The following is a 13,599-nucleotide window of genomic DNA, read 5'->3' as shown; positions in this document are numbered from 1 at the left end:
TAACCAAGAAGTTACTTCAGCCGTGAAAACGTTCCCTTAACCTCACACATCACCCTCCCTTGTGTACTGAGGACTTTCAGCCCAGTCTGTCACTTCATTCTGCCACAGGTTGTCATCTGCAGGGACCACATCTACGTGCAGTTAGGTGTCAGTGCAGCTGAAACTAGACTTCTCGCACATCCTCACTCTTAGGCCACCAGTCTAAAAGTGTACATCAAAATCACCTGTGGAGGCCAGGTGCAGTGCCTCGCACCTGTAATCCCAGCACTCTGGGAGGCCGAGGCGGGAGGATCACTTGAGGTCAGGAGTTCGAGACCAGCCTACCTCTACTAAAAATAGAAAAATTAAACAGGTGTGGTGGTGCACACCTGTAGTCCCAGCTACTCGGGAGGTGGAGGCAGGAGGATCACTTGAGCCCAGGAGCGTGAGGTTGCAGTGAGCTGTGATGACGCCACGGCACTCTAGCCTGGGTGACAGAGTGAGACCTTGTCTCAAGAAGAAAAATAAAAATCAACTGGGGAGCTTGTTACTAATGCAGATTCCTGGGACAAAAGGAGACACACAGACATGTCACACACACAGGCGTCAGCAAGCCTGACACACTCTGGCCCAAACAGATGTAGCGTATGTCTCTCCCGTAAGCAGACGTCCAAAGGGAGGGCTGGAAGGACAGCTCACTCAGGGCAGGAGCTTCTCACCTTCCCGCGCATCCTCCGAGTGCAGCTCCCACCCTCAGGCCGCAGAATGGCTGCTGTGCCACCAGGCACGGTGTCTGTATTCAGACAGGAGGTAGACAAAGAAAGGGCACAGGACTTTCTTCTAGCGACCTTTTATCTCTTGTTCAGGCCCCCTTCCCAGGGACTTGCACTCTTATCTTACTGGCAGCACCGTGGTGAGAGAGTGAGCTTTTCGCAAAGGAAAAGGGAGTTAGCAATGAAGCATGAGTCAGCCGGGAGTGAGCCCCTCTCTCCCCCTCTCTCTCTCACACACGTAGGCACACGCACACGCACACAAACACGTTTCTGTCCTGATTCAGGGTTCTGGAGTGGGGCCTTGCATTCGGAGGCCTTAACAAGCGCATCGACAGGCCGCGTGGACCCAGCCCTCACCCGGCACCTCCTCCCTGCCCACGGGTGGGGAAACCCAAACCGGGTGCCACTGCGTAGCTCCGGGGCCTTCCTGGCAGGGGTGGGGGGAGCGAGGCAGGACGGGTCTGGAAGGCAGGAGACCTGCTGGTCCCTTCAGCCTCCACGGCTCTGCGGCACGTCAGGGCGAGACCTGTCCCGCCAGCCCACCACCCCTTTTGCGCCTCAGAGACGGAGGGGAACAGCCATCGCGGGGCCCACGGCCGGCCGGGTGCGGGTGGGACCCCCAGCGACTGCTCTTCATGCCTTTCCACCTTGGCATTGTGCTCCGCGTACAGGCCCCAAACAGGAAACGGTTAACGACTTCTGGAGAATGGTCTGGGAGCAAAAGTCCGCGACCATCGTCATGCTGACCAACCTGAAAGAAAGGAAAGAGGTGAGCCCGGCGCGATGTCACTTCCTGTGGGCCGCTGCTTGGCCGGGGAGGCGCTCACCACTTCCTCTTCCTCCTCCCTCTCTTCTTATCGCTGCAGGGGGAAAAAAAACCCACAGCACTCAGTGGCAGCGTCTTTATCATGAAATAAGCCCCCCGCGTTCGCAGCGTCTCGGGACTGTGACCTGCGGCGTAGCAGTGGCACGAGAGTTTTCTTGTGTCCCCAGCGGGTCCCGGCCCCCACTGGCTCTGACTGCGGGGAGGGAGCGGTGGCGCTTAGAACGAGGACGTTTAGCGTGTTGAGCATACAGCGCGGCGGGCCTAGCCTGTAACTGAAAATGATTTCGTGCTTATTGTCCAGACTAGAGAAAGGCACGTGACAGTCAAGGTGTGTTGAAAGAATGTTGACGTGTCATCGCGTGTATTGAATTAGCAGTTTCTGATGCAGAAAGGGATGCGTGCCAGTTACAGTGTAAGAACCCGGGACGCTACAAAGCAGAGAGGCTGACCTGCCTGTCTCCCGATGCCACGCGTGCCCGTCGGCATCTGCGCTGCGGGGCCAGCCGGGTCCCAGCGAGGACGGGGCTCGCACGCCGGCCCGGCCCCAGCAGCACGCAGGCGGCGTGGCCAGGACGCCGGGAAGGGCTGCCGTGTTCACGCGGAAGTGCCAGGCCCTGGGGTGCTCAGCTGGGGCAGAGACGGAGGCAGGAGCCCGGGGAAGGGCAGGCCCTGAGGCACAGCGGTCCCCAGAGCGCCACCCTACTGATTGTGTCCCCACCAAAAGGCACAGGAAAAAACCCTCCAGCCACCATTTCTGGTCTGGGATAGGATGGGGGTTTTGTTTCATTTTCACGCGAGTTGGGACAGGGCTGGGGAGGGCCACCCCTTCTCACTGTGCGCGAACCCTGCCCTTGTCATCGTTGTCACCAGAGAGAGAGGCGGGAAGGAAGCAGGGGATTCCCAGGGCGGGACACTTAACCCTGGCCTGGCTGGGGCAGCAGAGGAGCCCCACGCCATAGGAAAACCGCCCGGCCCTTTGCCGGGGCCTGGCCGTGCCCGGCTACACGGGGCCCACGGGGACCGGTCTTCCCGGGGGCTGGCCGTCCAAACATGGGGCCGGCGCAGGAGCAGTGGGACGCGGAGGACGCCCCCGTTTCCCCCTCGGTCACTCCGTTGCCTCGTCACTTGGCATTTTGTGTCTGGATTTTTCCACTCCTGTGACTCAGAGCCGGGCTGCTGCTGCGGCTCGAGTCTCACCATCTCGGATGAGATCATTTCTCAATCAGTTCCCTTTTCTCGGCTGCTCACACGCCGGTTGCGGGCTCCTCGGCCTCCACGTCCTGGGGCCGCGTCGCACGGGGCAGCTGCTCGGGCCTGGCGCGCTCTGGCCGAGGGCGGGGGTGGGGGAGCCCGGGTGTCAGAACAGCTGTGGACACTGAGCGGGCTGGGGGCTGGACCTGTCCTCTGTCCCCACCGAGAGCCTCTCCAGGCAGGACTCCCCAGGACGTCTCCAGGCTCCCGGGCCCGGAACTCCAGGACACTCAGGTGTCCGCGGCTGCGCTGAGACGCCCATGAGCACAGAGCAGCCTGGAGCAGCCTGCGGAGGGGGCGTCTGTCACAAGGATGTCATGGCACAAGGAGGCTGGTGTCCCGCAAACACCAGACACTTTCTGTTTCTTGAGAATATCAGTCCTGTGGCCTGACCAGTTAGCTGGGCCAGGCGTGGGCCGCTCCTGGCATAGATGCCCGATGTCCCGAAGGCTCGTGGAATGCCAGAGACGGCGCCGTGGCACGTTAAGCAGAGCTTTTCCCACGTCAGGTGTGTCCTCGTCCCTCATGAGGTCCCTGCCGACAGAGGACTTACGGGAGGGGGCAGAGCAAAAGGCCCCCTGGAGCTTGTATTTGGGTCACTTTGATTTCGGAGGGCGGGCAGCACGCCGTCTTCTGCACACCTCGCGGCGGCTCGCAGCGAAAGACGGGGATCGTGAGGTCGGTCACGGGTTCGTGATCAGCAGGCTGGTGGCAGTGATGCAAGTTGTCTGTCTTAGTGAGCTGAGCAGGGAAAAGCAAAGTGCTGCATTCGACGGGAAATGTTTGGGGAAGGGGTGCTCACACCCCAGCCCGAGGGGCACTTTGGGTCAGGGGCCCGGCTCCGAAGGCTCAGCACGCCCCTCTGTGGTCAGTGCAGTGCAACGTGTGGATCAGTGAATGAGTGAAGAGAGGAGATGCCGTTGAAATCAGAAGCCTCGAGGGTCCTAGGCATCGTCTCAGGGCCTCCTGGAACCAGGCGTGTGGCCTCAGTTTCCCCATTTGTAAGGCAAGCACTTGCCGTGCACTGTCGCCGCTCCAGGAGCAGTCTGACCCTCGGCCGGTGTGCGTGAGGCCTTGTGTGGGTGGCTGGGGGGACAGGACAGGACGGTGACTGAGGATCTATTTGTTTCTGTTAAATTGTCACGTGCAGGAAAAGTGCTATCAGTACTGGCCCGACCAGGGCTGCTGGACCTACGGAAACATCCGGGTGTGCGTGGAAGACTGCGTGGTGTTGGTGGACTACACCATCCGGAAGTTCTGCATACAGCCGGTAAGCGCGGGGGAGCACACCTGTTGAAGATGATGCTCGCCCCCCACCCCAGCACTGCCATGGCCGTGGCCGTGGCCAAGTGTGGCCGTGGCCAGGCTGTGACAGGGCTGGGCAAGTTAGTGGGCTGAGACTTGAGAGGCACGTGCACTTGGGTCTGCAGAGAACTCGGGGCGCTCCTGGCCCCCAGTGACCATCGGGGCCTCCCCAGGAGGAGGAAGAGTCAGGTGCAGGAGCCCAGGGCGGGGCCCCCACAGGAGCACAGTGTCATTCCACACCCTGCAATTGTGAGGCGGGATTTTTCATTTTTTAACACTTTCTAGAGTGTGTCTGAAATCTCATAATTTTTCACACTTGTTTCCTACTGCTCCCCCCATAAGGCAGACTTAAGGCAGACTTCAATAAAAATGCCTGCATACAAAGCAGATGAAATGAAGAATTAAGAGAGATTTCAAAACCACAGAGGAAACAGAAGGTCATATTACCAGGATTTGAAGATAGAGTGATTGACATAATTAGATCACACGCCGTGCGTCTGTGGTTCCTAGAAGGCACAGCAAAGAAGGGAAAAGGATGCGCTTTTTTTGCTCGTTTTCCCTGCTCACCCCTCTCCCTGGCATGGGCACACACACACGTGTGCACTCACCTGCACATGCTGTACTTCCAAGCACGCCGTGCGTAACCTCCCACGGTCCAGGGCAGGGGAATTAAACTCGTGGGCTCTGGGTACGAAAGCTGAGGGGGGCTCTGAGGGAGGGTCTGGGGGTCTCTGATGAGCAGGCCGAGCACACCCTCTTTTCTCCCAGACGTAAGACGTTTTAGAACATGAAAGGATGAGCTTCGGGCGATTGCTGGGGACCACAGGGCTGCAGTGGGGCCGTCCAGGCACTGTGGGGCAGGGCCACCTGCTGCAGGCGGGGTCCGTGGGCGTCAGGGCCAGCTTCAGGCCTGTGTCTGGCTCCTCAGGGCCTACCGGGGGCCCTGCTGCGTGGCGCCCGCCCAGAGCCGGCAGCAGTAAGCGCTGGCGGGACCCTGGCACACTCGGCACAGGTGCAGGGAGCCCAGGTGGGGACGGCCGCCCCGCCCACTCTCCTCTCTGCGTCCCCCGCAGCAGCTGCCCGACGGCTGCAAGGCCCCCCGGCTGGTCTCCCAGCTGCACTTCACCAGCTGGCCGGACTTCGGGGTGCCCTTCACCCCCATCGGGATGCTGAAGTTCCTCAAGAAGGTGAAGGCGCTCAACCCCGCGCACGCCGGGCCCATCGTGGTGCACTGCAGGTACCCCTGGCAGGCGGGCGGCTGGGAGGATATGCCCCACGTGGGGAAGGACCGGGCCACGACGGTGCGGTGGGCAGGGGCTGGCGGGGTGGCGTGCACACAAATGTGTGGCGACTGCGCGGGGGCCCGGAGACCCCACGGGCAGAGAGCTGGGGTGGGGGCGGTGCATTCTGTAGCAGCAGAGCCCCCTCCTCACCCCAGTGTGGAAAACCAACGAAAGCTGAGGGCCCGGGTTGGTAGTGGGAAGGGGGCTGCCACTCTCTGCCACCTCCCCCAGGGACTCCCAGGTCACCTCGGGGGAACCGAGGGGAAAACCACGTGAGTCTTCAGGAAAGACACCCCACCCTGACACAAGCCTCGCAGAGGCCATGGATGCCCCCAAAGCACAGCGTCCTCCGGGCATGCCATCCTGGGCACCAGGCAGAGGACCGGGCTGCCACTTCCCCACTCTCAGCCTCAGTTTCCCCATCTGTGATAGGAAGGACAACCTCAGAGGGGCCTGGGCCTTGTGTCTAGATGGGCTTTGCATGACACACGAAACAGCTGTAAGCTGAGGCCACCACTGCGGCCCCCTGGCCAGGGTCCTCCTGACCCCTGGGGAGCCCTGCTTGTTCCTGCCGGCCTGTGGCCCACCCGGGGGCCACTTTGATGAGACACGTTGTTTCCAGCTGTTACAGAGGGGTTCATTCTGAGAACCACAGCACTGCCAGGGACAAAAGCCACCTGCGTGCGGTGATGCAGGTGCCCACACAGATGTTCAGGAGAAGCAGTCCCGAGACTCTAGCAGAACTGGCTTTCGCCAATTCTGAGCCAGACCCTGTCACCAGGGCCAAGCAGGGCTGGTCCCCACCCCCACACCCTCCAGTGCAGCCCGTGCTGGTGGAGTTTGCAGGTCGGGTAACAGGAATCTGTCAGACGACACCTCACTTAATGCCCTAGGCAGGACGGGTGAAATTGTTCACTCAGTTTGGCAGAGGGGGAGGCTGAGTCCCAGAGAGGCTGCGTAGCTGATCCAGGGTCCCCAGGGGCAGACCCAGGATGCCAGTCACAAAAGTGATAACAAGCAGTAGTGTCTGATAATTGAGAAGTTATCCACACGGCCTTATGCCAAGCTGGCTGCAACAACAGCGCTTTGATGGGCCTGGGAGTAGTTCCCGGGCCGGCAGAGGACGGCCGGGATCGCGAGGCTGAGACTGCAGCGCCCTCTGGTGACCGCGCCGTAGGTCTGCTCTTTATCGACCAAAGAAAAAGTTGCGCTCGGGGACCTGGATGCAGGGCGTGTCCTTCGTTTCCGTGTGCAGGCATCCACGGCCTGCTGTTTGCCTCGGGGGGAATGTGACTCACCGGGGCCTCTCCCTTCCTCCCTGAAGCGCGGGCGTGGGCCGGACGGGCACCTTCATCGTCATCGACGCCATGATGGACATGATGCTCGCGGAGCAGAAGGTGGACGTGTTCGAGTTCGTGTCCCGCATCCGCAATCAGCGCCCGCAGATGGTCCAGACCGACGTGAGTCCTGCTTCCTGCCCGTCCCGGCCTGAGCTTCGCAAGGGACCTGGGGCCGCGGCCACACAGGCTGCAGGACTCACTGCCTGGCCAGCCCACACGGTCGGCAGGTGGCAGCCGCCGCGACTCGTCCAGGGCCCCCCCAGCTTCACTCCCCACTCTGCTCCCTCCCCGTGGGACCCCGGGGCTCCTTCACTGTCCTCACTCTCGTCTGTCTGGTGCGTCCTGTTGGGAGACGGGGTGACTGTATCCCCCCGGGGGTGCAGAACGGCGCCTGGCATGCTCAGGAAATGCCAGCTGCCACCATCGTCTTCACCCGGTGGCGTGGATGGTCATTATGCGCGGCCATTGGTCTGCCTCTTGCCCCGAACCTCCTTGCGCTGGCAAAAGGAGAAGGGAAACGGAGGCCCCTTGGGCTGCTGCGCCCCGGGGCAGAGGCCCCCTCCGGCAGAGTCGAGGGTGTGGCCACCTGTGTCCCACAGATGCAGTACACGTTCATCTACCAGGCCTTACTCGAGTACTACCTCTACGGGGACACGGAGCTGGACGTGTCCGCCCTGGAGAAGCACCTGCAGACGCTGCACGGCGCCGCCGCCCACTTCGACAAGATTGGGCTGGAGGAGGAGTTCAGGGTGAGTGCGGGCTGCGTCTGCACCCTGGGGCGGGAGGCCGGGGAGCTGGGGGCCGGCCGTGTAATGAGGCCTCTTGCAGGCACTTGCCGTCTGAATTGACCCCAGAGAAAGCAGGGAGCTGCCCGGGTCAGCGACCTTCGGGAGGCCTCAGGGGCGTTTCAGAGCCTGGCGGCCGGGCAGGGGCATGTGCCTGGCGCGTCAGTGTCCCAGGGCGGACGTCCTGAGACCGAGACAGACAGACGCTTCCTGTGCACAGGAGCCCTCGCGGGTGGTGTGGCCCACGGGTGAGCGCTTTGCTCGCGAGTGTCGGAGCCGTAACTGCGTCATTATGTCCTTCTGGGCCGCAGAAACTGACGAACGTCCGGATCATGAAGGAGAACATGAGGACGGGCAACCTGCCAGCCAACATGAAGAAGGCCCGAGTCATCCAGATCATCCCGTGTAAGGCCCGCGGGCGGCACCGGCTACCAGGCCAGGGCCACCGACCTGTGTCAGCCCGGTCACGGCAGGGTGTCCTCCGGGCCCAGGCTAGGGCTCTTGCATGCTGTGTCAAGTGTCAGGAAGGACAGGCCCACCTGTGAAGCACCGGGTGACCCAGACAGGCAGCTCAGGTCATGGGCTTAGGGGGAGGAAGTGCAGCAGGGGCCGGACCGCCAGGGAGGGCTTCACGGAGGTGAGATTTGGGGCAGGCGTGCCTTGGGGCCTCCGGAATCGGAATCCGAGTCCCACGCCATTCGGTGCTTCCGGAGCCTGGGGGGGTGCGCACCCCCCACCCCTTACACAGAGGGCAGTGAGTGCTTGGGCCAAGGCCATGCAGGCGAACTGAGCTGAGACCTTCTAGTAAGAGCCTTTGGCCTTGGGGAGGGCAGGAAACGGGCCCAGGGTGGAGTCGGGACTCTGGCCTGTACTCAGATGGGGTTGGGGCTGGGGGTCAGGCCTGGCAGGGTGTGGAAGTGCAGAGGCCGAGGCCAGCAAGGAGGCGGACTCTGCCGGCATCCCAGGCACACAGAGGGGTGTGGGACAGTGCCCCCTTGAGGAAGACAGGATGTATGTCATTATGGACCCATCCTCAGTGGGGCAGCAGCCCAGCAGATATTTTCCACCCTCACAGGGCTGTGGCCAGGCCTGCTTTCTGGGGGTCACGCGTGCACTGCGGGGAATGGAAGGTTCCTGGGGGCCTGGGGAAGCCCTCCCAGCCTCAGACCCCACACCCCTTGCGGCTCTGGTGTCCTGCCGGCTGCTCTCGGGCCCTGCCTGGTCACATGCCTTTTACTCCTTAAATGCAGTGTTTTTTTCACTGCTTATGTTTTGGTATCTATTGTGTTGATTCATGAACAATGAAAATGACAACTGGATTATTTTCAGAGCTTTCCCACCAAAAAAATATAAACCAAACTTCCCTGGGTCACTTTAATTAACCTATTTCATAAGATAAAGTTTCCAAAGAGTCGGCTTTGCTCAGCGACTTTATTAATAGGCTCTATTTTGGAAGCTTGTAGTGACAGATTAAAGTTTGCCAGGCAGGACAGTATTGGAACTAACTGAAGAAACCACTGCTTTGCAGATGACTTCAATCGAGTTATCCTTTCCATGAAAAGGGGACAGGAATACACGGACTACATCAACGCCTCCTTCATAGACGTACGTACCGGGGCCCCCGCTGTGCTTAGCGCGAACCTGCGTTTCCCTCACCTCTGGCCACACGGACTCTCGATTCCATCAGAAAGAATTTGCACGTTTCCAGAAACTCAACAATTGTGTTAGCAGAATTACTTGCTATATATAAAAAAAAAAAATGATAATGTGTCATGGGATTAAGAAAAAAATGAATAGTAAGATCTGGAAATAGAAGGATACAGACTCACTATAATTGGCTGCTTTTTAAATTCTGCTTTCAATATATAGCTATTTTTCTTTTACATATCCATTACACATCTATTATATATCCAGCGCTTCTGAGAGCTTTCTCCTGTGCTTCGTGGCACCCATGCCCGCTGGGGCTGGTTCAGGCCGTGGAAGATTGGAGGGTCTCCGCTGTCCTGAGCGCATGTGGCAGGGAGTGGAACGGGCGTGGAAGGAAGCCAGATTTTAACCCCTGCTCCCCCATTTGAAGGGCTACCGACAGAAGGACTATTTCATCGCCACCCAGGGGCCCCTGGCGCACACGGTGGAGGATTTCTGGAGGATGGTCTGGGAGTGGAAGTCCCACACGATCGTGATGCTGACCGAGGTGCAGGAGAGAGAGCAGGTGAGGGGGCCGTCTGGGCACCTGCGGGGCAGTGGCCACTCTCCACAGCCGTCCCGCCCGCCGTCAGTCCTGCAGACACCTGGGTGGGCAGAGCCAGGGCGATTGGGCAGCCTTTCCTTTTGTGGGAGGGCGTGGGTTTAGCATAACTACCCACTGTCTTCTGTTCTTAACCTGCATTTCATTTAACCTGCCCTGACATTCTGCCAGTTTGTATTGGCAGAGATCACAGGCTGTGGAAGAAAAAGACATTTATTCACTTTTTTCAAGACAAAGACACACGCACCGATATGTGTACTTAACTGGTATCCGTCCTGGTTGTGCTGAATGAGCTCAATGTTTCCCTTTTCGCAGAGATGCATCCCTGGCTTTCATGTATTCATTTAATAACATAACAAAATAAACACCTGTAAACCCACCGTCCAACAGAAAAGCCAAATTTTGGAAATAATGTACCTCTAATCCAGATCCTTCCCCAAGACATAACTACTATCCCAAATTTGCCTTTTGATTTCTTTGGTTTTTTTTGAAAAAAACTGCTTTATTGAGATATAATTCACCTACCATCCAATTCATCTTCTTAAAGGGTACAATTCAGTAGATTTTATTATATTCGCAGAGTTCTGCAACCATCACTTCTAATTCCAGATCATTTTCATCACCCCAGAAAGCAGCCCCATTCCCTAATAGTCACTCCACATCCCTCCCTTCCCCCAGCCCCTGGTAACCGCCACTCACGACTCTACTTTTTGATGCTATGGATTTGCCTATTCTGGACACAAATATAAATGGAATCACATCATATGGCTTTTTGTGATTGAGTTCTTAGCTTCTTTTCAAGGCTCACCCATGTTGTAGTATGAATCGTACTTCATTCTTTTTATTGAAAAATGGTATTCTATTATATGGATATACACTTTGTTTACCAATTCACCAGTTGATGGACACTGGGTTGTTTGTACTTTTCCAAAGTGGATATGGTTTCAAAGTGGACACCAGCAATGCATAAGAGATGTCATTCATCTACACACACACCTTATACGGCATTCTCAGGCATCCTGATTTTCATAATTGAACAAATGCAAATATTATCTCTTTGTGGCTTTGATTTGCGTCTCTCTGATTCCCAGAGGTGGAGCATGACCGTATAGACTTGTGGATGACATATTTCCTCTTGCACACAATGCCTTGCCTTTCACCCATTTTTCTTTGAGTCGTTTGCCCTTTTCTTGCTGATTTGTAGGAGTTCTTTACATATTCTTGATACTAGTCCTTTGTTAGTTTTATGTATTGCAAACATCTTATCATAGTTTGTGCCTGTCTTTTCACTCTATTAATAATGTTTGTTGATGCAAAAAAGTGAATTTTATTGTAAGCTGATGTTTCAGGTTTTTTTGTGTCATGGTTGGTTAACTCTTTCAGGGTCTTGTTTTGTAAATCTTTGTATACCTTAAAGTGAAAAAAAATATTTTCTTCTTCCAAGGGCTTGATAGTTTTGGTTTTGGCCTTAAGTCTTAACCCATCTTGGTTCATTTATATTAAGGTTCAAGACTGCTATATATGGTGGTGCAGGTTGTATACTGCCAACTCTAGGCAGAGCTGGAGCATTCATATCAACCCAGGTAGGACTTGAGTCAGGGATCCAATTTCACTTTTCTCATACAGAAAACCAATTCTTCCTGCTCGATCTATTGAATAATCTCTCCTTTTTATCATATGGCAAAGTTCCATATGCATGTGTCTGTTTTGGGACTCTACATTGTTCCCTCGATCAGTAGGCTTTCACAGGCATTCATATTCATATGCTAATTTTTTGGGTCAGATTAAATACGTTAAATGATTTGAGAGCAATTCTGTATCATAGTGTCAAAACTGCTAGCAGCAAATTATTTATTAGGAGACTTAAAATTTTATTTTATCTCCAAAGGATAAATGCTACCAATATTGGCCAACAGAGGGCTCAGTTACTCACGGAGATATAACGATTGAAATCAAGAGCGACACCCTTTCTGAAGCCATCAGCATACGAGACTTCCTGGTCACGTTCAATCAGGTACTGTTGCCGTAGCTCTTTAAACTCCTGCAGACCTCATGAACCGCCACAGCCACTCAGGTTCTGCTTGTCATTGTGCCAGAATGTGGCTCTGCACCTGTTGAGCTCCTCTGGAGCCCCAGGTGACTTTGAATGCCCTGTGGGTTAATATGGAGCCAGGGTACCCAGTGGCAGGTCTCTTATAAAATTCATGCCTCCATAGACACCTGCCTCCTGGCTAGGGGGCCGAGGACGGCAGGAGAGAGAGGTGACTCTGAAGGGCGTCCACTGTGCTTCACTGCTTCCTGGTCCTGTCTGGGGAGAATGACATTAGCCGGGGCAGGAGGAGCAAAGGGGACTAGTGAAGCCACAGAGGCCTCTCAGGGCCCGAGTGCAGGTGCTTCCTCAGAGCCCCCAGCTGTCCCTGTCCCCACTGTGGCCTGGGCTCTGCTCACGCTGTCTCCCTGGCAAAGGATGAGAACTCCAGGTCAATCGCAGGGTAGCATGACTCCCCTGTTGGACTTGGTTCTGAGCTCAAGGTGATCAGCACAGCAAAGCGCACTTGCCCGGAGCCTTGTTCTCCACGCCACAACAGAACGGCCTAACTAGACTCACCTCCAGCCTCTGATGGTCCACCAACTAGACTCACCTCCAGCCTCTGATGGTCCACTAACTAGACTCACCCCCAGCCTCTGATGGTCCACCAACTAGACTCACCTCCAGCCTCTGATGGTCCACTAACTAGACTCACCCCCAGCCTCTGATGGTCCACTAACTAGACTCACCTCCAGCCTCTGATGGTCCACTAACTAGACTCACCCCCAGCCTCTGATGGTCCACTAACTAGACTCACCTCCAGCCTCTGATGGTCCACTAACTAGACTCACCCCCAGCCTCTGATGGTCCACTAACTAGACTCACCTCCAGCCTCTGATGGTCCACTAACTAACTAGACTCACCTCCAGCCTCTGATGGTCCACTAACTAGACTCACCTCCAGCCTCTGATGGTCCACTAACTAGACTCACCTCCAGCCTCTGATGGTCCACTAACTAGACTCACCTCCAGCCTCTGATGGTCCACTAACTAGACTCACCTCCAGCCTCTGATGGTCCACTAACTAGACTCACCCCCAGCCTCTGATGGTCCACTAACTAGACTCACCCCCAGCCTCTGATGGTCCACCAACTAGACTCACCTCCAGCCTCTGATGGTCCACTAACTAGACTCACCCCCAGCCTCTGATGGTCCACTAACTAGACTCACCTCCAGCCTCTGATGGTCCACTAACTAGACTCACCCCCAGCCTCTGATGGTCCACTAACTAGACTCACCTCCAGCCTCTGATGGTCCACTAACTAGACTCACCCCCAGCCTCTGATGGTCCACTAACTAGACTCACCTCCAGCCTCTGATGGTCCACTAACTAACTAGACTCACCTCCAGCCTCTGATGGTCCACTAACTAGACTCACCTCCAGCCTCTGATGGTCCACTAACTAGACTCACCTCCAGCCTCTGATGGTCCACTAACTAGACTCACCTCCAGCCTCTGATGGTCCACTAACTAGACTCACCTCCAGCCTCTGATGGTCCACTAACTAACTAGACTCACCTCCAGCCTCTGATGGTCCACTAACTAGACTCACCTCCAGCCTCTGATGGTCCACTAACTAGACTCACCTCCAGCCTCTGATGGTCCACTAACTAACTAGACTCACCTCCAGCCTCTGATGGTCCACTAACTAGACTTACCTCCAGCCTCTGATGGTCCACTAACTAACTAGACTCACCTCCAGCCTCTGATGGTCCACTAAC

General features: G+C 56.4%; 1 protein-coding gene across 6 annotated transcripts in view; it reads left to right on the top strand.

The window, feature by feature from the left end:
* PTPRE (protein tyrosine phosphatase receptor type E) overlaps positions 1–13,599 on the top strand; it is a 144,422-nt gene that overhangs the window by 122,666 nt on the left and 8,157 nt on the right. For 4 of the 6 annotated variants that reach the window (XM_020280765.2, XM_076009707.1, XM_076009704.1 and 1 more), the window contains 9 exons: positions 1,424–1,521; positions 3,980–4,099; positions 5,208–5,371; positions 6,742–6,877; positions 7,357–7,506; positions 7,854–7,947; positions 9,071–9,147; positions 9,620–9,754; positions 11,679–11,804. In XM_020280765.2, the coding sequence (XP_020136354.2) occupies positions 1,424–1,521; positions 3,980–4,099; positions 5,208–5,371; positions 6,742–6,877; positions 7,357–7,506; positions 7,854–7,947; positions 9,071–9,147; positions 9,620–9,754; positions 11,679–11,804 (1,100 nt within the window). The remainder of the gene's footprint in view (positions 1–1,423; positions 1,522–3,979; positions 4,100–5,207; positions 5,372–6,741; positions 6,878–7,356; positions 7,507–7,853; positions 7,948–9,070; positions 9,148–9,619; positions 9,755–11,678; positions 11,805–13,599) is intronic. The other 2 variants (XM_076009705.1, XM_076009706.1) reach the window with 2 other exon arrangements.

Source organism: Microcebus murinus, chromosome 14, assembly GCF_040939455.1.
Source record: "Microcebus murinus isolate Inina chromosome 14, M.murinus_Inina_mat1.0, whole genome shotgun sequence".
NCBI lineage: Eukaryota > Metazoa > Chordata > Mammalia > Primates > Cheirogaleidae > Microcebus > Microcebus murinus.
This window is presented reverse-complemented; position numbering and strand designations above follow the sequence as displayed.